Source organism: Aethalodelphis obliquidens, unplaced genomic scaffold (assembly GCF_003676395.1).
Source record: "Aethalodelphis obliquidens isolate GAN/ISIS:26980383/991018 unplaced genomic scaffold, ASM367639v1 scaffold7, whole genome shotgun sequence".
NCBI lineage: Eukaryota > Metazoa > Chordata > Mammalia > Artiodactyla > Delphinidae > Aethalodelphis > Aethalodelphis obliquidens.
Window position 1 is genome coordinate 20,533,538 of NW_020837951.1, and position 19,914 is coordinate 20,553,451.

The window sequence follows — 19,914 nt, forward strand, 5'->3', positions numbered from 1 at the left end:
GTGGGAGGAAAGCATCAGTGAGTGATCTTTGAGCAGTCTTGGGCACACAGGCCACAGCTTACCCATCCTTCATAGCCCTCCTCTCAAGTGCTGCTCATTATTGAACATTGTCCCCTCCACAGTGACAGCCTTAGGTATCTCAGTCATTGACCAGCTGTGTCCCACTGTAGATTCTAAGAGGGCTTCATTTTAGCCTTCCAAACCTCTCTCTGGAAGTTACATGCATCCCTTAGTCGCTTGATTTTGGCAGTGTACATTTTGATACTGTTTTTCTCTCCTCATGTCGTCACTCAGGTCAAGAAGATCATGAACCAGGTGTTTCAGTCCTTGCGGGGAGAGTTTGAGCTGGAGGAGTCTTACAATGGCAGGACCATTCTGGGGACCATCATGAACACTATCAAGGTACAGCTGGCTCTCGATTGTTTCATTGAGATGGGTATCTTGTTGCTCAGGTACCGTCTAAGGGATCCTGCGTAAAAAAATGATTCAAGGCTGTTCATCAGTAACCAGGATGCCTGGAATGACTTACCTGCACAGATATGGAAGCCTCCTTTGAGAGGAGGAAACAAAGTCATTTGAACTGAAAAAAACTGAAAAACAAAGTCACTTGAACTACATGACCAGTTGTGTTAACAGGAGAGCTAGGAGTGCCTAGGAGTGCCTCTGTTTCCAGTCAGTGATCCTCTCCTCTTTCTTGGCTTTTGAACAGATGGTGACTCTTCGGCTGTTAAACCAACATGAGCGAGAGAAGGGAGAGAGCAGCAATGAAGAAGAGGAAGAGGAAGAAGAAGAGGAGCGACCTCAGAGTGCTTCCGGACAGTCTCAGGCACCCTTGAACAGGGAGAGGCGGGAGCCCCCCATAGTGCCGTCAGAGCAGGTGGTCCAGGAAGCTGCCCCGCTGCCTCCTCAGGCCCTCCCCACTCCCCAGGCTGATGCACAGAGAAGGGAAGGGGAGCCCTCGGAAGCAGAGGCACGCTCAGAGATAAAAGAACCGGCTTGCCTCCCCTCCCGAAGAGCTCTGGGGCCCCCGACTTCAATTCCCCCTGTGCCTCCAGGCCCTGTGACTGTGGACTCTGCGGGTGAGGAGGCGCTGGCAGCCAGCCCATTGGGAGATGCCTGTGTCGGGGAGCAAGAAAGCTCCACGAGACTGCCCCTGACTTCAGACCCCGAGAAGGTGGACCCGCTGGCTGTGGGGCCTGAAAGTCCAGGAGGAGAGCCTCAGGCTCCAGAGCTCCAGAAAGACGAGGATGGCCCTAGCTCCGCTGCTCCCTCCCAGGAGCCGCACGGCACAGAGGCAGCGTCTGCGGCCGTAGGAGCAGTGCCTGGATCCGAACACCGTTCTCAGCATCCCAGGTGTGTCCCCTGGGCAGAGTTTCAGGAACAAGGCGGCTGCGTGTGGAGGTTGTCTCTGGTTTTTCCAGGGCTGGTGACTCATCCTCAGAGCCTGGCTGGCCGATTTGCTTACTCGTTCATTCATTCATTCATGCATGCATGCATGCGTGCATGTATTCGTAATAGGCTCTGTGGCAGGCACTGTGGTAGTGTGGGTGGCAAGGCAGAGTTCCTGAGCTGAGGAGCTTACAGTCTGGTGGAAAGACAGACAGACGCTTACACAGTTGAGCTCGAACAGCGCAGGGGTTAAGGGTGCTGACCCTGTGTGTGTAACCTTACAGTTGGCTCATCCCCAGATTCAGCCAACTGTGCGTCGTGTAGTACTTTAGTACATATTCATTGAAAAAAGTCTACATATAAGTGGGCCTGCGCAGTTCAAACCTGCATTCTTCAAGGGTCAACTGTATGTTATAAATGCATGACAAATGCTTCATAAAAAAAAACAAAGAGGGTGTCTAATAGAGAATAAAGGGAGAGTTATTCTGCATTAGACAGAGTGGTAAGAGGGGCTTATTCTACTTTAGATAGAGTGATTAGAAGGAATTATTCTACTTTAGGTAGAGTGATTAGGGAAGGATTCTGAGAAGGTAACATTTAAGCTGAGACCTGAAGGATGGATAGAAGCCTTCCCTGCCAAGAGTGGGAAGAAGCATTTGCAGAAAGCAAGAACAGCACGTGCAAGGCCCTGCGGTAGGAGGGACATGACACAATCAAGGAAGAAGGCACAGTGAGTGGGAGGAGAGTGGTGTTATGCTGAGGTTGGAAAACTCAGTAGGAGCCAAGTCATGTGAGATTTTGTTGTCACTGTTGGAAGTTTGGACTTCAAGTGCAGTGAAAAGCTATTAAAGGGGTGTAAGCAGAAGGGTGCCATGGTCTGATTTACCGGCTTTAAAAGATCGCTCTGGAGACTTCCCTGGTGGTGCAATGGTTAAGAATCCACCTGCCAGTGCAGGGGACAGTTTCGAGCCCTGGTCCAGGAAGATCCCACATGCCACGGAGCAACTAAGCCCGAGAGCCACAACCACTGAGCCTGCATGCCACAACTACTGAAGCCCACACGCCTAAAGCCTGTGCTCTGCAGCAAGAGAAGCCACCCCAATGAGAAGCCTGTGTGCAGCAGCGAAAACCCACTGCAGCCAAAAATAAATAATAAATATAAATAAATAAATCTATTTTAAACATTATAAAAAAAAAATCGCTCTATAGGTTATGGAGGGAGTCAAGAGTGCTGGGAGGCCAGTGTGGAGAGGGAGGAATTCCTGGGTGATTACCCCAGGATTCTGTTGGATTCTTAACCCAGAGCCTGTGGGCATTGTGGCCTGGAGCAGAAACAACATTTTCCTATGACTTGATTTTCCTGATTTTTCTTTCAGTCTCTCTGAGGATGAAGAGGATGAACTGTTTAAAGGGACAACTTTGAAAGTTCCCAGGCCCAAAGCACAGGCTGAGGAGGAGGATGAAGACGAGGTGGTAAGGAAGTCCCAGGCGCTGCCGAGTCCTCACACTGCTCCCTGGGGGCCCTTCCCTGCTGGCTGTGAGAAGAGGAATGGAGTCTGTTGGTGGCCCTCTCCCTGGGCTCTGTGCTCAGGGCCCTGTGGGAGCAGGCTTGGGGTTGGGAGGGGGCAGCTCTGTAAGCATGGTGGGGATGGTCAGATACCACTTTATTCTTGACAAAGGACCACAGTCTCCATTCATGCAGCAGTGGTTTCTACTTTAAGTAAAGAAAGTCGGGCTGCTTCGTCCTGTACTAGAGTGCTGAAGCCTCAGGTTTCCTCAGCTCTGCTAAGGGATTATATTTTAGAATTGGAAAGGACTTTGATGATCTTCTTGTCTGGCATCCTCATTCACAAACAGACTGAGGCTCAGAAGGATGATTTACCTAAAGCCAAGAGTGAGTGAATGGCAGAGCTAGACTACAACCCCAGGCTCCTACTAAGACCACCTGTTTCTAAGCATTTTCTGCTTCATCAGCCTGCTTTCCAATCAGCTGCCTTGTTTTGTCACAACATCCCTGGGCAGAAAATGGGTTAAGCCCTGATAGCGTAGCCTCACTTCTCGGGAACTACTCTGGCCCATGATCAGTCTTCACGGGACCATCCAAAGGGAAGGCCACCAGAGCAGAAGGTACCTTAGTAGAGGACACTCAGTGTGCCTTCTCCAGCATCAATCCCCGCTGCCCCCATGGGACCTGTTCCCTGCCAATCCGGAAGAAGAAGGCCAGGGGCTCAAGTCATGAGAAGAGAGGAGAGTTTCCTCGGAGGCCCGTTAATCCCCCTTATCCTCCTACCTGATTGGAGGGTGTGAGGGAGGGAGGGAGACTAGGGCTAGGAGGCTGTGGCCCTGGGTTCCTGGGGTTTCTTCATCTTGGGATTCTCCACTTGGTCATGTGGCCAAGCCTCTGAACTCGACTCTCTCTCAGATGGTGGGGCCGCGTCCAGAGCCAGACAGACCGCCTCAGGCCACAGCGTCATTTTTTCAAATGTGATTGTATTCTTCCCTGCTTCCCTTCATCCTCCTGCATCCTCTTCCCTGAGGGCTGCTCTGCTTCTCTGTTCCTTCATCCTACTCCCACTTTGCCCTTCGACCCTTCCTTTCTGACACGAAATGTGTAAGTTACCACATGAGAGGAAACCTGTCCAATCAGTACACGTTTCTCAAATAAATGACAAAATTAGCCAAACAAAGTTGGTCTTCTTGTCTCTGTGTTGAAAGATTGCCTCCCTTCTCTGACTGCTTGTCTCAGCTTTTCTGGAAGCCTAGGGTTTGCTGGCCTCAGGGTTAGTCCTTTCAGTAAAACCCTAGCCAGCAACCTCCCTTCCAACCTGGAGCCGGGAACAGATGCTGGTCACTTCACCTTGCCCAGGCGGGAAGTCCATCTGGTGGTGCAGGGACAAGTGAGGACTGACTGCTCTTTCCTGTTTTGTCAGAGCATGAAGGGACGCCCGCCCCCAACACCCCTTTTTGGAGATGATGATGATGACGAGGACATTGACTGGCTGGGATGAAGACCCGGGAAACTGGTGCAAAGGTTTCTCTACCAACCTTTCCCTAAGCATGATTTTGCACATCCAGCCCTGGGTCTAGACGAGCCACAGGGTGAGGTGAAGGTGAGCATCCTGAGGACAGTAGTTCAGATATCTGAGTTAGCCGATTTCTGAGCTCCCGCCTGGCCAGGTGAAGCAGAGTGTGAACCTGTCTTCAGAACGCTGGGGTTGTCAGCAGCCCGCCATGGTCCTGCCTCAGAGTCCCCCATGGAAGAAGGGCTGGGGGGCTCCCCTTCAGCCAGTCCCTACAAGAGTCCTGCCCACTCCCAAGCTTTTTATTCTCTGAACTCTCAGACTGATCTGCCCCTCAGTACTCAACTGTGTCCCAGCAACAAGACTGTCACCTGGGGTTAGGTCTCCCTGGTAGAACCGAGGGTGGAGTATACCATCTAAACCCGGTTCAGTTAACAGCCTTGCCTGCAGTGCTGGGACATATATCTTTTCTCTGCCTTAAAGCTGATATAAGAGGTCAATGAATATTTGAAATTAACAAAACTAAAATAAATGTTTGCAATGAAACTTGACTCAGGGTGAAATCGAATTTGGTTCTGAGGGCAGTCTGTGCTCTCTGGGAATCTAAGGGTAGGAGCTGTAACAGATCTGGGTTGGTTAACATGCATGAAAGCATTGTGACATGTTCCCTTTGGTACTTAACCCTGGAACTTTTAGGCTTTCAAAGAAGGTCACCACTCTGCTATCCCAGCTCATCCCAGCTACTTTAAGGCTCAGGGCAGCAGGGTTGTCTGAGGACCAGTCCTGTCATACACTGGCTCCTGCAGGTGTAGTCCTACACCCTAGGAAGCCATGCAGAGAAGGTGGGAGGGTCCCTGTGTTCTCTTGTCATCCATGATGGCACCTGAGAGATTGAGTCTTCACTTTGAGAGCACCTTCCATTCCCTCTGAGTTTAGGCCCAGGACTAATGTAGGGAATACTGAGAAAATATCTGTGGTCATTTTACTTATTCCAGGATTTTCTAAAGACCATGCAGCAGGTCTTCAAAAAGTAGAATAATTTTTGTTTGTTTTTGTTTTTTTTTTTTGCAGTACGCGGGCCTCTCACTGCTGTGGCCTCTCCCATTGCGGAGCACAGGCTCCGGATGCACAGGCTCAGCGGCCATGGCTCACGGGCCCAGCCGCTCTGCGGCATGTGGGATCTTCCCGGACCGGGGCACGAACCCGTGTCCCCTGCATCGGCAGGCAGACTCTCAACCACTGCACCACAGGGAAGCCCAAAAAGTAGAATAATTTTAATAAAAATGTTCCCTGATTTGAAATGTTTATAAGATAGGAACCTGAATTCCACTCCATCTGACCTGACATCATCCTTTTTGATGACAGCTTTGAGTGCGTCTCCCATTTGTGGGCCTGGGAGGCAGTAAAACCTACCATTTACTAAACTTTGTTGTTCAACAAATAGGCACTGTTGTGGAGTACTTTACCCAGACTGTCTCACCCCCAGCAACCCTTGCAGGAGACACTGTTGTCCTTGTTTTATAGAGAGACTGAGGCTTAGAGAGGTAAAGTAACCTGTCGAAAGTTACATAGCTAGTAAGCAGCAGGACAAGAATTCAAATCCTGGTCATTGGATTCCGGAGCCAGGGCTCTTGGCCACCCCAGCAGCATTCATCTTGGGTTGAGGGAGGAGGGCAGTGATGTTTGTCAGAAATACACGCTCAGCCTCAACCCTCATCTGAGTTGATGAACAGACTCCAGCCCAGGCTGCCTGGCTCTGCATCCTAGCTCTGCCACTTATTAGCTGGGTGACTTTATTTAACTTCTGTGTGCCTAAGCTTCCTCATCTGTAAGACAAGGACAGAAATAGTTTCTACCTTATTGTGGGGATTAAATGAGTTAATATTGTAAAGTGCTTAAAACACTGCCTGGCACCTAATACGCACTATATAGGTGTTTGTTAAATTAAAAAAAAAACCAAGTAGAGAAAATACTACCTTTTGTGATTTGGCTCTGAAGAACGTTGACTGTGCCTACTTAACTTGGCCATATAGTCCATTTCTCTAGAGCATAGATTTTTTTTAAAAAGCCCTTCACTCTGTGAAAGCCTCAGATGTATTACTGCATTTAAAGAGACTATCAGGGACTTCCCTGGTGGCGCAGTTGTTAAGACTCCGCCTGCCAACGCAGGGAACGTGGGTTTGAGCCCTGGTCCAGGAAGATCCCACATGCCGCGGAGCAACTAAGTGCATGTGCAACTACTGAAGCCCGCATGCCTAGAGCCTGTGCTCTGCAACAAGAGAAGCCGCCGCAACTAGAGAAAGCCAGCACACAGCAACAAAGACCCAACGCAGCCAAAAATAAATAAATAAATGTATTTAAAAAAAAAACAGACTCAAACTGAAGAGGTTGCTGGTCACCCACCTATGGAGAGTCTTATCTCAGCAGTGCCCGAGGGCAGGGGTGGAGCCTTAGCTGGTCAGGACACATAAGTGGATGCCAGAGCCTCCATCAGCAAGACAAGAAATCTTATACTTGTTGTGACGCTGAGCAGCTTTCTAACTGCTTATTTGGGGAGAATGCACTGACTGATCAATACTGAAGGCGTCATGTGCTATACTTTGTTACAGCTATTTCTTACTGTAAATTTTTAAAAGTGGTTTTGATATATTTTTGCTTCTGCCCTCAGGGAGAGAAGGTGCTAATAATTGTGCTGACACGGGCGTTTATAGTCCATGTGACATTTTTCTCATAGCAGGTTCACCATCAATGTCTGTTACATGCACAAAAGAATGGTTTGTTGACTAGGCTGGCATTGGGGGTGTCTGCCTGAGGGAATGGTGTTTCAGGGCTGGGTTTCGCTGAGCACAGAGTTGTCCTCTTAGCAGACAGACAGACTCAGTCTTTGGACAGCCCTACTGCCAGCACTACCAGGCAACTGGCCCCACTCAGCTCCTGCAGTTGTATTCAGGGTTACATGAGCTTGCTGTGTGAATGAGGAGAAACAGAAAAACAGTCACAGACTATTTAAAAATATATATTTATTAAAATATATTTCTTTTTAAATTCTCAAAGTTTCAGACGATCTTTCTTCTAGCCCACGAGGTACCTGAATGTAGACGTTACAGTATACAGCAGTGATTTTCTCTCCCTGGGTCTGTTCTTTCCTTTTCTTGAAAGTGAAAAGGTTCACGTATCTGAAGAGCCCCACCCAACTCTACTAGTGCAATGCTTTGGTTTGACTGCTTTATTGCATCTTCAGTCAGTACCCCCTGTGGCTTACTCAGTATTTTAAATGGATGAATCATGTTTCCCTACCAGATCATTATGGGTGAGCAGTAAGTAATAAATAAAGAACATTTGTATTGAATATTATTCAGTGCAGTTCTTGGTTTTGCATAGAAGGAGGATCAGGATAAGGGGGGAATTAAGGCCATGAAGAGCTCCCTGACACCTAAAGCCATTGAAGTATCATCTTCCTGCAGGCAGTGCTGTCTGATGAGAGGAGCTCACTCTATTTGGAGGATAGGTGAAAGCCTTGCTGACAGTCCTGCTTTTCTGCCTTTAGTCTGCTGTCACTCTCCCCCCAAGAAAGGGAAACAGGTCCTGCAGATGCTGCCATCATCATGAAACCTGCCCCCCGGGTTCTGGTCTCTCCGTCCACCCTCTGGTCACAGCACCCTTCTTAAGGCACAGAAACACTATGCTTGGGCCCTCTGCAGCCTGGCTGAGGAGCTACAGTGGCCTCAACTCCAGGGAGCAAGTGCTGGCTTCAGCTGAAAGTTTCCAGGAGCTGGGGATGCCGTGAGAACAGCCAACAGAAGAAAAAGGAGATGTGGGGCTGGAAGTTCAATGTCTGGAAGGAGGGGCCCCAGCTCTCTCCAGCTCCCAGAGCCTGCACGCTGTCACCAGCTAAGTCATGCTGAGAAGTGGATAGGCTAGGTAGTAGCCCACACCTGAGCCCAGGACCACGCCGAAGAAAATCCAGGTGTTGTAGGACATAACAGCCAGCATCATGAAGTAGCCGATGACCACCTGAGCGACATGAAGTAGAGACTGGCCGAAGTGACACAAGAACCACCTGGATAAAAAGGAGAGCCAAGTCAATGTTGGTAATGAGCTGGAAGCTAGGAGTTGGTGTCAGGGAGTAGAAAGAGCAGCTGAGTTACAGGACTAGCTTATTTATAATTTGTATGCTCAACCCAGGAGAGATTTCTTTTTAAAGAGACATATCAGAAAACAGTGATTGAGAGGGGAAGAGGGACCTGTGCAAGGAGTTTAGGATAATCACTTCTCCACCACATTTAGCTCTGAGCTTCCTGGTATCCAGGGCAAAAAGGGAGAATGAGATATGTAATCTGTCACATCTGACAAGGGATAATACAAAATCATCAGTAAGGCAGATTTTTTTTTCCTGAATCTACTGTGAGAGGCAGTATTACAATGGAAAGAGCATGGACTTTGTTGACAGATTAATTCCTAGCTCTGCCACTTACTAACTGTGGCTTAGCACAAATGTCTTAACCTATTTGAACTTAAATTTCCTCATCAGTAAAACAGGTAAGAAAATACGTCCCTTGCAGCGGGGTTGTGACTATTTGAGGCACTCATGTAAGAAACAGGCAGGCCCGTTAAGCACAGCTGGAGCTGCAGAGAGGGCAGAAGGGGGATCCTAAGTGGCTGTCCTATCAGAACAGGAAGGGAAGAAAGGAGAGAGAGGCCACCCCCGCCTCCACCACCAAGCTGGATACATTGCTGACAGCAATTCTTATTTGTGGGGGGACAGCCACAGGTCCCATCTTGGGTTTGGAAGCCTTAGTGACCTAAGGAAGCCTGCTGAGATTTGGGGGAGGGCTGGGTGGACACCCCTGTTGCTAGACTGAGGCCTGCACCAGAGTCCTGAAGATTGGAGCCTCCCACGTGGCTGTTCAGAGAGCTCCAGCCTGGGCATTAGGAGACCTGGGCTCTAGCTCACGTCACTACTTACTAACCGTAAGCACTTCAGCAAGTCCTGGTCCTTCCCTGGGCCTCAATTTCCTTTCTGGGAAGTGGGGCTAAGTGCCCTGTGGGCCCAGGCTAGCTCTCAGGGTGAATGTAAGAACTCTGCCTTCCCCCCTCCCAACCCCCGCCGTCCCGAGTCTGTTACCTGAGGCGGGTTCTGCTGACGTGGGGGGAGTCTGAGCTTGTAGAATTCTGGTCTGTCTCTTCAATAAGCTGCTGGCTGGTGGAGATGGACAGGCTTGTCAGGGCCTGGTGGAGCAGCCTGGCTTTGCCAACCTTGATGCCTTCATACAACACAGCCAGGAGCAAGACGACCAACACCGAAAGGGCCACGCCTGTCAAAGGAGGCTGGGTTACAGAGGCCCAGCCAGGCAAGCACAGCTCCTCTTCTGCCAGCTTACCCGGGGAACTGGCACAGGAGGCAAAAGGGTACCTCCCCCAGCCACTGTGAATCCATTCCTTCTCCCTCCCTCTCTCATCTTCTTCCCCACCCTTGCTGGGCTCAGAACTTCCTGTTGCTTTCCCCCTCCAGCCCTTTCTTGATGGGGGTGGCCTACTGGAGTGTGGCTTTGAGATCACGAAGAGAAGCTTCCCGGCAAAGCTGGGGGCCGGTGCCGGGGGTGGGGGGGATCGGCGGGAGCATGGTGAGGGGCTTGGTGGGGGGAGAAGCCATCTGTGCCCCACTGCTCCAGCTGCGCCCCAGCAGGCAGCCCAAGTCTCTGTGCTGACTTCTTGTTAAGGAAGAAGCATGTATAGCAAGTTCCTGTTTACGTGTGCATATACAGAAAAGTCTGGAAGGAAGGAGATACGATAAAGGAGTCATAATTATCTTAGCAAATTAGGATACAGTTTTTTATTTTCTGTTCACCGAATTTCCCTAAGTTTCTACTGTGTACTACTTTTGTAATAGTGGGAAGAAACCAGCTATTTTACAGAAAACATTTAAGTGCTTACTAGAACTGCTATGTAAAATTAACTGCTAATTGCTACTTCTCTTTTACAAGTGGAGGGATACTAAGTGGTCCAGCTATAGTATTCTGGGGGGCCTCCAGGAGGAAATCATCTGCAAAAGATGCAGGTTTTTGAAATATAAAATTACAGGTAATTGCATGCACATGGTACAAATTCAAACAGTGCAAAAGGGTATACAGTGAAAAGTAAGTATTCTTCCCAGCCTAGTCTCCCAAAACTCCAATGCCCCTGTCTAAAGCAGCCTCTGTGTATATAGCTTTCCAGAGATACTCAATGTATATATAAACCTCTGTCTAAATGACAGCACCCTATCTGTGCATACTCTTCAGCATCTGACATTGTCATCCAACTGTACATCGTGCATGAGTTCCCCTTAGTTCACACAGATCTACCTTATTCTCTGGCTTCGTAACATCTGTGATAGATTAGATTCTCCAAAGATGGCTACCTCACTGTATCTCACCCCACATGTTCATCTTACAATGTCAACACTCCCGCCATCAAGTGCTGTGGTCCACGTTCCCTCCCCTTTAGCCTGAGAAGACCTCTGTGACTGCCTCAAGCAGTAAAGGTGGAAGTGATGTTCTCTGATTTCCAAGGCTAGGTCTTAAAAACTAGACATGAGTTTTTGGTGGGGTTTTTTGTTTTTTTTACCTTGTTCTCTTTCTTTTCTTCCCCCCCTACCTTTTTCTCCTGGGACACTCATTCACTCTTGGAACCTAGCCGCCCTGCCACAAGGACCTCAGCTAACAACACCTGCTGAGAGTCCCAGCTTACAACCAGCACCAATCAGTAGACATGAGAGTAAGTCTTCAAGATGACTCCAGTTCCAGCCACTGTCTGATTATACCTGCATGAGAGACTTTGAGTGAGGCCTGCTTAGCTGAGCCCAGGCAACTCAGAACCTTGAGAAAGAATAAAATGACTGCTGTTTTAAGCCACTAGGTCTACCCCACAGTAGATTACTGGAGTGGTAACACATTGTAGGGAGGGCCATAGTTCATTTGATCAGTACCTGCAATGATGGACATTTGGGCTGCTTCCAGTCTATTTTTATTTTATTTTTTGAAGGTACTCAACAAAATTTATTGAATGAATAAATTAAGAACTAAGAATTGACACTTCCAAAACACTGCAGTCTTTAAAATTGTTTTAAATGGACCTCAGCTGTGTAGAACTGGATTATTCATAATCTTTGCCTTTGCCACTATCATCACTGATGTAAGAACAGTCCTCTTGTAGTCACTTGTATTTTACAATCTGCCTAGCAAGCTATAGTTAACAAAATCACATGTACTATTTCAAAATAACTTTTGAGAAACATGTATTATTTCTATTAACAGATGTAATAACAGACTTCAATGCACTAAGTAACTGAATAAAGCTACTCAGCTAGGAAATAACATATCCTACTCCGTTTCTAATGCCTGTGTTCCTTCTACTAATGTTACAATGCCTTTCATAGTCCATTCCCAGGTTTTAGAGATCCTGGTAGGTGGCTGATGTGTACTGAATATTGTGATCAATGCAATTTCCATCCATAGGTTGCCAGCAGAGATTATAAAACCAGAAAGTAAAAATGGCGACACGTGGAAGAACACAAATATGAATCGGGTCTAAAGGTATATAGGAGGAGAAAGTAGAAAGAGCTATTAAGAGCTAGAAGGATTGGAGAGAATGGGCAAATGGGAGATGTGGGCTCCTAACAGAGATAACTGGATCATGGGAGTGAAAGCTCTCATCTCACCAGCCTATTTTTTAAATGCAAGTACTTAAGTGGAAATAAAACTCCATCATGAATTAGTGCCCGACTCTGCCTTTTCAAGTTAAAGGAATACTCTTCTCATCTGAGGTCAACGGCTGCAGCAGCTGCTCTGGGCTTCTGATCTGATGCTGGACAGTGAACCCTGTATAAGGGAGGTGCTAAGAGGTAACAAGAGGCTTTGATCTAGTTCTGGCTCTGATGCTTACTTACTCTGTGTGACCCTGGACGAGTCTTTTCCCCTCTCTGGGCTTCAGTCCCCTCCCCGGTAATAGAGGGGAAAGCTGCACCTCCTAGCCTCTCTCTGGGCCTTTGTGAGCATCAGTGAGATAACAGAGCCCTTTGCAATCTGAAGGGCAGTGGTTCCAAATGGAATTATAAATGCAAAGTTCCCGCTCAATGTTTATGCAAGAGGAGTCAGGATCGCTAAACTGTCCACCGAGAATAACAATAACGAGAACCCAGGTTCCCACTGCCTGGAGGTACAAGGCTTCCCAATTCTTACCTGCAGGACTGTGGACACTCCAGGAATCAAAGAGAAGCACTACCTCATCTGAGAAGATGAAATGCATCTGAAAGAGAAGGGACTGCATCACAGGGGGCTTAGGGCAGTGGAAACTGTGTTCCCTAATGCTCTCCAGCAACCTCTTGTAAAGGCCCAGGAAAATGAGGTCACTGGACTTAAGTGCTGGAAGGGCCATTAGGGGCCATCAGGGCCAAATGAGGCCAGACAAGGCAGGGACTTGCCCAGGGTCCCACAGTGGGTCAGCAGTACAGCTATAGTTGAGCTGGCCCTGTTCCAGGTAGAAGTAAGGTGTTGGTGGGGAGTTGCCCATCCTCACTGGGCCAATTGGGTCACAGTGCTCTCAGGTCATGCTGAGATGACTCCCCTGTGCCCTCCAAAGCCAATGGGAGAAGCACTAGACTGAGGAATGGCTACCTCTTCTTACCCCCTGGGCCCCAGCTGTTCTGCTCCAGCAGTGTTTATCATGAAAGGGCCCAGGGACAGCTGTCTTCAGTCTGTACCGCCCACCTGTTGGCTTGAAATTCACTAAACATTTGCTGAGCCCAATTGTGTGCCCAACATTATGGACAAAGGTTAACGTCTCTGCCCTTGATGAACGCACAGTCTTATAGAAAGAATGAAGGTAGAAGCAATGCGCGCACAGCATCTGTCTGAAGGCTCTTCTCGAAAAGCAGCTGGTCCACCCTGTGTTCAGGGTGGCATCAAGGGCTTTTCATATATTATCTCATTTCACCAGTCTTCTGTGTGACAGGGCCAATTAGATCCAGCTTACAGGAAGGAAAACGGGGAACCAGGCTCTGAAAAGTTAAGTAATTTGCTGAAGGTCACAAAGCTAACAAGTTGGCAGAACTGGGATTCAAACTCGAGCCTAGTTAGATCCAAAGCCCTATCCATCTATGCTGCCTCTCAATGACCAAGAAAGGAGAACAAGATGGGAACTGAATGGTGATTCTAAATGCCCGTACCAGGCTTAATGACTATGTTTGGCAAGGTTAAAGCCAGAGAGATCAACCAGTTCACCCTCTCAAGGAACAGAAGTTTCCCTCTTGTCACAACGTAAGACCTCAGCCAGCAGAAGCAGCTCTAGAAACACTGTCAGTGCTCACCCAGCTGAGGAGATCCTGGCTGAGCTGGGGTCAGCTGGTGGAAGCCTTTGCCTTCAAAGACAATGGCCAAATATTAGAATCCTCAAACGCCAGAGCTAGAAGTGTCCTCAGAAAGTTGTTTTTTTTTAATTGAGATATAATTGACAAATAACATTAGTTTCAGGTGTACAACATGATTCGATATATGTATATATTGCAAAATGATCACCACAAGAAGTCTAGTTAACATCCATCAAGACAGTTACAATTTTTCTTTCTTGTGATGAAAACTTTGAAGATCTACTCTCAGCAACTTTCAAATACACAGTATTATTAACTAGTCACCATGGTGTTACATTACATCTCCAGGACTTAATTATTTTCTCAGAGAATTTTTAGTCCCCTGGTTTTCACTTTTTTTCCACGGGACACCAGCAAATAAAATCTTCCTTGTAACTCCACTATATAAAACGCAGGGCTCTGGGTGAAGAGGGGAGAGACATGGGAGCTCTGCTGAAATTCAGTGTGGAAAACATTGATCTAGTCCAATTCTAGTCCCTTTCTAACCCCTTCTCCTTTGCAGATGGGGAAAAGGAGTCCCAATAGGGGAATGGATTTGTCCGAGACCTCATAAGACGAAAATGGAAACCTAGGCAGTCTTTTAAAAATCCTGTTGAATAATTTTAAAATAAAAGTAGCTTTTTATCTCCCTAGTATGAAAGTGATACTGGCTCAATGTAGAAAGCTGAAACAATACCAAAAAGAAAGTAAAACTCATTTTGAGTCCCACTACCCAGGGACATGCCGTGTTAAGATTTCAAAGAGAATATCAGTTGAGGTGGCAAAATGTTCACAGAAGATTAATACGCAGAAACAAACGGGTACGAATAATCCTGTGAAATTCCATTTATACTGGAGGTGCGCTCATGCAATTTCAGAAGCCTCTGGCACCTTCTCTGCAGGTGGGGTGGAGGGAGGTGCTTCTACCCCTTCTCTGAGTTCATGTGATAAAGCAGTTGGCATGACTGGAATGTCCCCTGTGGCTAATTAATCAGAGAGGTTCCATAACTGGGTTCCTTCTGTCATCCTTGGGCCTGAGCCAGCTATCTCTGGGGCCCCAAACAGTTTTTGCAATAGACCTGAACACCCACCAAACAGTACAATTAATTCAATCAATAAGCATTGCTGTGCTGGGGATGCAGGTGCTGGAGATAGAGAGATAAATGAGACAAGTCCTTGGCCCCCAAGGAGCTAGCATCTGTTACGGGAGAGGGAGTGAACAGATATTACAACGGGGTGTATGTATTCAGCAAGGGGGAGAGGCACAGGGGAGCCAGCTGGGGTACTGGGGATGAAGACCCCTGGGGGACACCTAACCCATCCAGTGAGGCCGGTGGCTAGGACATCTTCTGAAGCAGGAGGCAGCTAGGGGAAGATGGACAGTCCAGTATTTCCAAGCTGAAAGTGTCCATACAGAGTGTCCACCCCACTGGGGAGTAAGGAGCCAGGGAGGGACAAAGACTCACCTCTCTTGCCTTTTCACAGCAGACAAAGATTCAAATCAGCACACCCTGACTTGGAGCTGCAGTTTTCAGTTAAATAGTCCCGTGGTCAGATATGCAAGGGGCGGGCCTCTCATCCTGTTTCACTGCTTAGGATAAATCCGGGCCTCCAGTAGCTGAGTTATCTGCTCCTTGTTCAGGGCCCCACCCTGCTAGGGAGGGGCTGTGGTGAAGAAGAGAGCAATCATGGGACTTGCTTTCTTCTTTATTTTCTCATTTGGGGTTACTTACACTTTTGCCCTCAGTTATAACCCGAAGAGTTTAGAGGAAGATTAAGGTCGCTGTCCTGCCGCTGACTGGGGATTTTTTTTTTTTTTTAATTATTTGGCCGCGCAGAGTGGCATGTGGGATCTAAGTTCCTCGGCCAGGGACGGAACCCACGTCCTCCGCATTGGAAGCGCAGAGTCTCAACCACTGGACCACCAGGGAAGTCCCTGGGTAACTTTTCACATAAGCTCTTCCCATCCGTTTCCCCTTTTAGAGGACCGGCAGGAGGTGGGTGTGTGCGTTTGACTAAATGACGTGCATTGGCTTCCTGAATCTTCAATTCTTCGACATTCTTCATGGGATGAAGAAAATTGCATATATGATTTATTCAAAGACCAAAGAGGTTTGCAAGCTGTCATTCTCTCCAGCCCAGGTGAACTCTACCAAGAAAACTAGTTTATCTGAAACGCTATTTCTAACCCAAGTGTAGGGAAGATGGAAAGTAGCTGGCTCTGGTTTTTTTTTTCCCCAAAAGAATCAGACCACGAACTTGCCAAGACAGGGAACCGGCCCGGGGATGTGTGCGCGCCCGGCCTCAGGCTGAAATGCTCCGGGCATTCCCTCTTCGTGGGAGCCTTCCCAGAATCTCTCCCAAGTCACTGCGCCCAGAGCTGGGGACCCTCAACTCCGTCTTCACCCACCGCGCCCCGACCCTCAGCTGCCCCACAGCTGCGCGTAATGACTGCTCGTCGAGCCGGACTGACTCCCAGCAGGAGGGACAAATAAAAAGGAAACCCCAAAGACGCGGCCGGCGCTGCCTCTCGCGTGCCCTCAGCCCTGTTCCCGCGGTTGACAAGGTTGCCAACACACCCCCTCACCGGCCCTCGGCCAGGGGCGGCGGGCACCTCGGGATGCCAGAGGTCGGCTGCTCCTGGGACCCCGCCCCAGCGCCCACCCCGCGTCCGCTCCTCTCGGCGGCGCCCGGACTCACCGCCATGGTGAGCAGGCTGGGCGGCCAGGCCCCGGAGCCGCCTCTGCTCGCTCGGGTCTCCGGGCTCCAAGTCCCGCCTGCAGCCGCCGGGATCGCAGCAGAGGCCGCGCAGTCACGTGGTCGGGGCGAGGCGCGCGCGGGCGCCTGGGAGTTGTGGTCCCCACGGCGCGCCCCACTCAGCGCGTCCTCGGGCGCACCCACGTGCCGGACCCCCTGCCGACCCCCGGGTCCCAAGCCAAGCGGGTCGCTGGGCCAGAGCCGCCAGCACAGCGGACTCCCTCCTGCCTTCCGTTTGGCCCCATTCTGTTTTGCACTTGACTTCGCAATTATCATAAAAAGATTTATTGCTTGTTATAATAAACCGTACGAAGCTTAACACATGTTGAGTTATATATTGAAGAGTCCATCCTATGGACTTAATAGAAACAAATTAGAAGTAAATTAAAGAAATTATGCCCTAGGCTTTTAATGTAGCCATTCTTCTTTTTTTTTCTTTTCCAATCTGATAAGTGAAAAGCAATACACAGTTGTAAATTTAATTTGTATTGCTTTGATTACTAGGATGGGAAACTTTTTTCTTATTGGTATTTCTACTTTTCTGTATTGTTTGTCCATTCCACCCATTCAGTTTTTTGGGGAAGTTTTATAGGGGATGAGGGACTTTTAACAGTATTTAATTTAAAATATATTTAGTATCCTAAATATATTTAGAAGAACTCTTTGCCAGTCCTTCTATGAGGAAAGTGGCTTCTTAGAGAAACCTTTCCAGAGACCTTGAACCTTACTAGCAAACCTTGAACCTGGAGTGTGACCTCAGTTCAAATCCTGAGCCAGCAAGAACTGGCTATGGGACCTCCAGCAAATGGCTTTATATTTTGAGCCTTGGTTTCCTGGTCAGTCAGTAAAATGGAAAGAATAGTAGAATCTATGTCATAGAGGTATTGTAAGGCTTAAATGAAGTCTTGTGTGTTAAATTATCAGCATAGAACCTGGCAGTGGGAGCTTGCTCAAAAAATGATAGCCATTGTCATCGTTAGCAGCAAATATTTCTGTTCTGTTGTAACTGAGTGGGACCCTATGGGGCCTTCCAGGGACAGACCCCTCCCAGCATGTCCTCTGTCTGCCTCTTCTTTGTAGAAAAGCTTTAGTCTCCTAAGCCTCCCCTGACTCAAGAATTAGTGATTGAAAGGGTGAACATGTAGTGACAAAAATAGCAGTTGGGCCAGGAGAAACAGGTAAGAATTTAAACAGTAAATCAGCCATGTGGCAGTCACAGAATCTTTTTAATTCCTCCCTGAAGTACCTAGATAACAGTATCTGATGCAAATTTCCTGAGTTGTTTTACCCCAACTAACAGAAGTTGACTACTAGATGATCGTGAGCATGGAACCCCCAGACCCACTGGAGCCTGAGGATTAATAATGTTGACCCCTGTGACACCAACCTGTTACCTCACCATCAACCAATCAGAGAATTGTGCACCAGCTGATCACACACCCTGCGATGCCCCTCCCTCACCTTGCCTTTAAAAATGCTTCCCTGAAGCCCATCGGGGATTTTGGGTCTTTTGAGCGTGAGTTGCCCTGTTCTTCTTGCTCGGCCCTGCAATAAACTTGTGTCTGCTCCAAACGCCGACGTTTTGGTTTCTTTGGCCTCAGTGTGCGTCAGGCACACGAACTTGGGTTCAACAACACTAAGAGAGGAAGCCACTTCAAAGGTCAAGCCACTTGCTCAAGGTCACACAGCTTCTAAGGGCCTCAATCTGAAAGACAGTGAGGGTTGAGGGAAATCAGGGATTGGAGCAGCCTCGGGGAAAGAGTACAGGGCCAGCACTGTGAGGAGGTCTGGGAGGGAGGGCCGCTGCTGTCAGGGATGTGCTAGGTGCCATGGAGAAAGCAATGGGGAGAAGAGGTATTCTTGAAGCATCTGGACTTGAAGGGCTTGGTGATTTGGGTGTAATTTCTCACCTCTCTGGGTCTTACCTGGGCAACAGAAATAAGAAGACTTGACCTTCACACTGGCAGGCACCCATGCACTCCCCCACTCCCCCAAACCCCATCAAAGGATTTTCAACACAGCTTTATTCATTTACTATTTTTGTTAGCTTTGTTACAATCTGATGACCTTCACACTTTGTTCTCACTTCCTCGGGTGTGTTACGATTCTAACGGTCCTGAAGTTCTGAAGTGCCCCTTTTCTTTCTGAGCCACCAGAGACTCCCCTCCTCTGCCTCCCAGGCAGGGAACAGAATCCCAGCTCATAAGATAATACCACAGATGGCCAAGCCTTGGTCCATGGCAAGAGATTCTTTCCATATTCCGTACTTGACAACCTGTAGACTCCCCTCCTCCCGAGGAGCAACAGAGTCTGCCCTTGTCTTTCCAGTGCACACCCAGAGCCCTGGGACAGAACAGAATCCTCAGCCAGAAAAGATGGTGCTGCCTCGGGTGCCACAGAGATCAGCCAGGGGCCCTTTAAATTGGGTGCTCAGCTCATGCGTGTCAGTTGGTGGAGGGGAAATCCAACTAGTCATTTCTCCTTTTGAGGCTCAGTAGAGGAACTTGAGTTCTCATGAAAAGCCTACATGCACAAAATATTACTTCTGCAGAATATCTGACCTTGATGCACAGATAAGGCTGTGTGACCCCATGGGCACCGCTCTCCCTCTCTGGGCCTCTCTGGAATGGATGACCTCTAACTGCCCCTTCACATGCTGATGATCTGCAGTTATAAGTGAGCTTGAGTTTGGGGTTGAACACTCTATGGCTAGGATTTTAGCATGTTTTCCATGTAGCTCCATCCAGCTAACCTCCCCTGTTCTTCCACAAACCTCTAGTATTTTATTTTACTTTGTTTTATTTTATTTTATTTATTTTTTTTGCATGGTGGCTGTGCCGTGTGGCATCCCTAGCTCCCCGACCAGGGATCGAACCCGCATCCCCTACATTGGAAGCATGGAGCCCTAACCACTGGACCACCAGGGAAGTTCCAAACCTACTATTTTATATTTATGCTCTGAGTAGCATAATGTATAATACATACATAATACATAACACAGCATCATGCATCTGGTGTGTGCGGCACAGGGAGAGTATGCACATCAGAGGTTGATCAGAGTGTAGAGACAGAGTCTGTGTGTGTGTGTGTGTGTGTGTGTGTGTGTGTGTGTGGCATGGACTTTGTGAGGTTGGGAAAAGCAGGAGCCAGGCCACTGACAACCTGAAGGCCATGTGTAAAGTGAGGAACTTATTCTGGGACAGAGAATCACCAAAATGTTTGTTTTTTTAGAAGATGTTGGGGGTAGGAGTTTATTAATTAATTAATTAATTTTTGGCTGTGTTGGGTCTTCGTTTCTGTGCGAGGGCTTTCTCTAGTTGCGGCGAGTGGGGGCCACTCTTCATTGTGGTGTGTGGGCCTCTC

At 48.3% G+C, this 19,914-nt stretch overlaps 2 protein-coding genes across 12 annotated transcripts in view; one reads left to right on the plus strand and one right to left on the minus strand.

Annotated features, from left to right (window-relative positions):
* FKBP15 (FKBP prolyl isomerase family member 15) overlaps positions 1-4,960 on the plus strand; it is a 55,671-nt gene extending 50,711 nt beyond the window's left edge. For all 6 annotated transcript variants that reach the window (XM_027105150.1, XM_027105148.1, XM_027105153.1 and 3 more), the window contains 4 exons: positions 295-402; positions 710-1,353; positions 2,766-2,862; positions 4,320-4,960. In XM_027105150.1, the coding sequence (XP_026960951.1) occupies positions 295-402; positions 710-1,353; positions 2,766-2,862; positions 4,320-4,397 (927 nt within the window). In that variant the 3' untranslated portion in view covers positions 4,398-4,960. The remainder of the gene's footprint in view (positions 1-294; positions 403-709; positions 1,354-2,765; positions 2,863-4,319) is intronic.
* A 2,486-nt stretch (positions 4,961-7,446) lies between these two features.
* Positions 7,447-16,723, minus strand: SLC31A2 (solute carrier family 31 member 2). Of its 6 annotated transcripts, none has more exons than XM_027105171.1 (5): positions 16,495-16,583; positions 15,261-15,459; positions 12,629-13,806; positions 9,535-9,724; positions 7,447-8,469 (listed from the first exon to the last, which is right to left on the minus strand). In XM_027105171.1, the coding sequence occupies exons 3-5, from the start codon at positions 12,822-12,824 to the stop codon at positions 8,301-8,303; spliced, it is 555 nt and encodes a 184-aa protein (XP_026960972.1). In that variant the 5' UTR covers positions 12,825-13,806; positions 15,261-15,459; positions 16,495-16,583; the 3' UTR covers positions 7,447-8,300. The 6 variants fall into 6 exon arrangements, with proteins under 6 accessions (XP_026960972.1, XP_026960976.1, XP_026960973.1 ...); XM_027105175.1 differs by lacking the exon at positions 16,495-16,583 and having other exon boundaries at positions 12,629-12,695; positions 13,756-13,806; positions 15,261-16,454; XM_027105172.1 differs by lacking the exon at positions 15,261-15,459 and having other exon boundaries at positions 12,629-12,695; positions 16,495-16,723.
* Positions 16,724-19,914: the final 3,191 nt, after the last annotated feature.

Coding starts and splice junctions, on each gene's coding strand:
- SLC31A2 (XM_027105171.1), bottom strand. CDS start 12,824: ATGGCCCTTCCAGCACTTAAGTCCAGTGACCTCATTTTCCTGGGCCTT. Junction 9,725..12,628: donor GAGTGTCCACAGTCCTGCAG/GTAAGAATTGGG, acceptor CTCCTTTGACAG/GCGTGGCCCTTTCGGTGTTG. Junction 8,470..9,534: donor GTCAGCAGAACCCGCCTCAG/GTAACAGACTCG, acceptor CTTTTTATCCAG/GTGGTTCTTGTGTCACTTCG.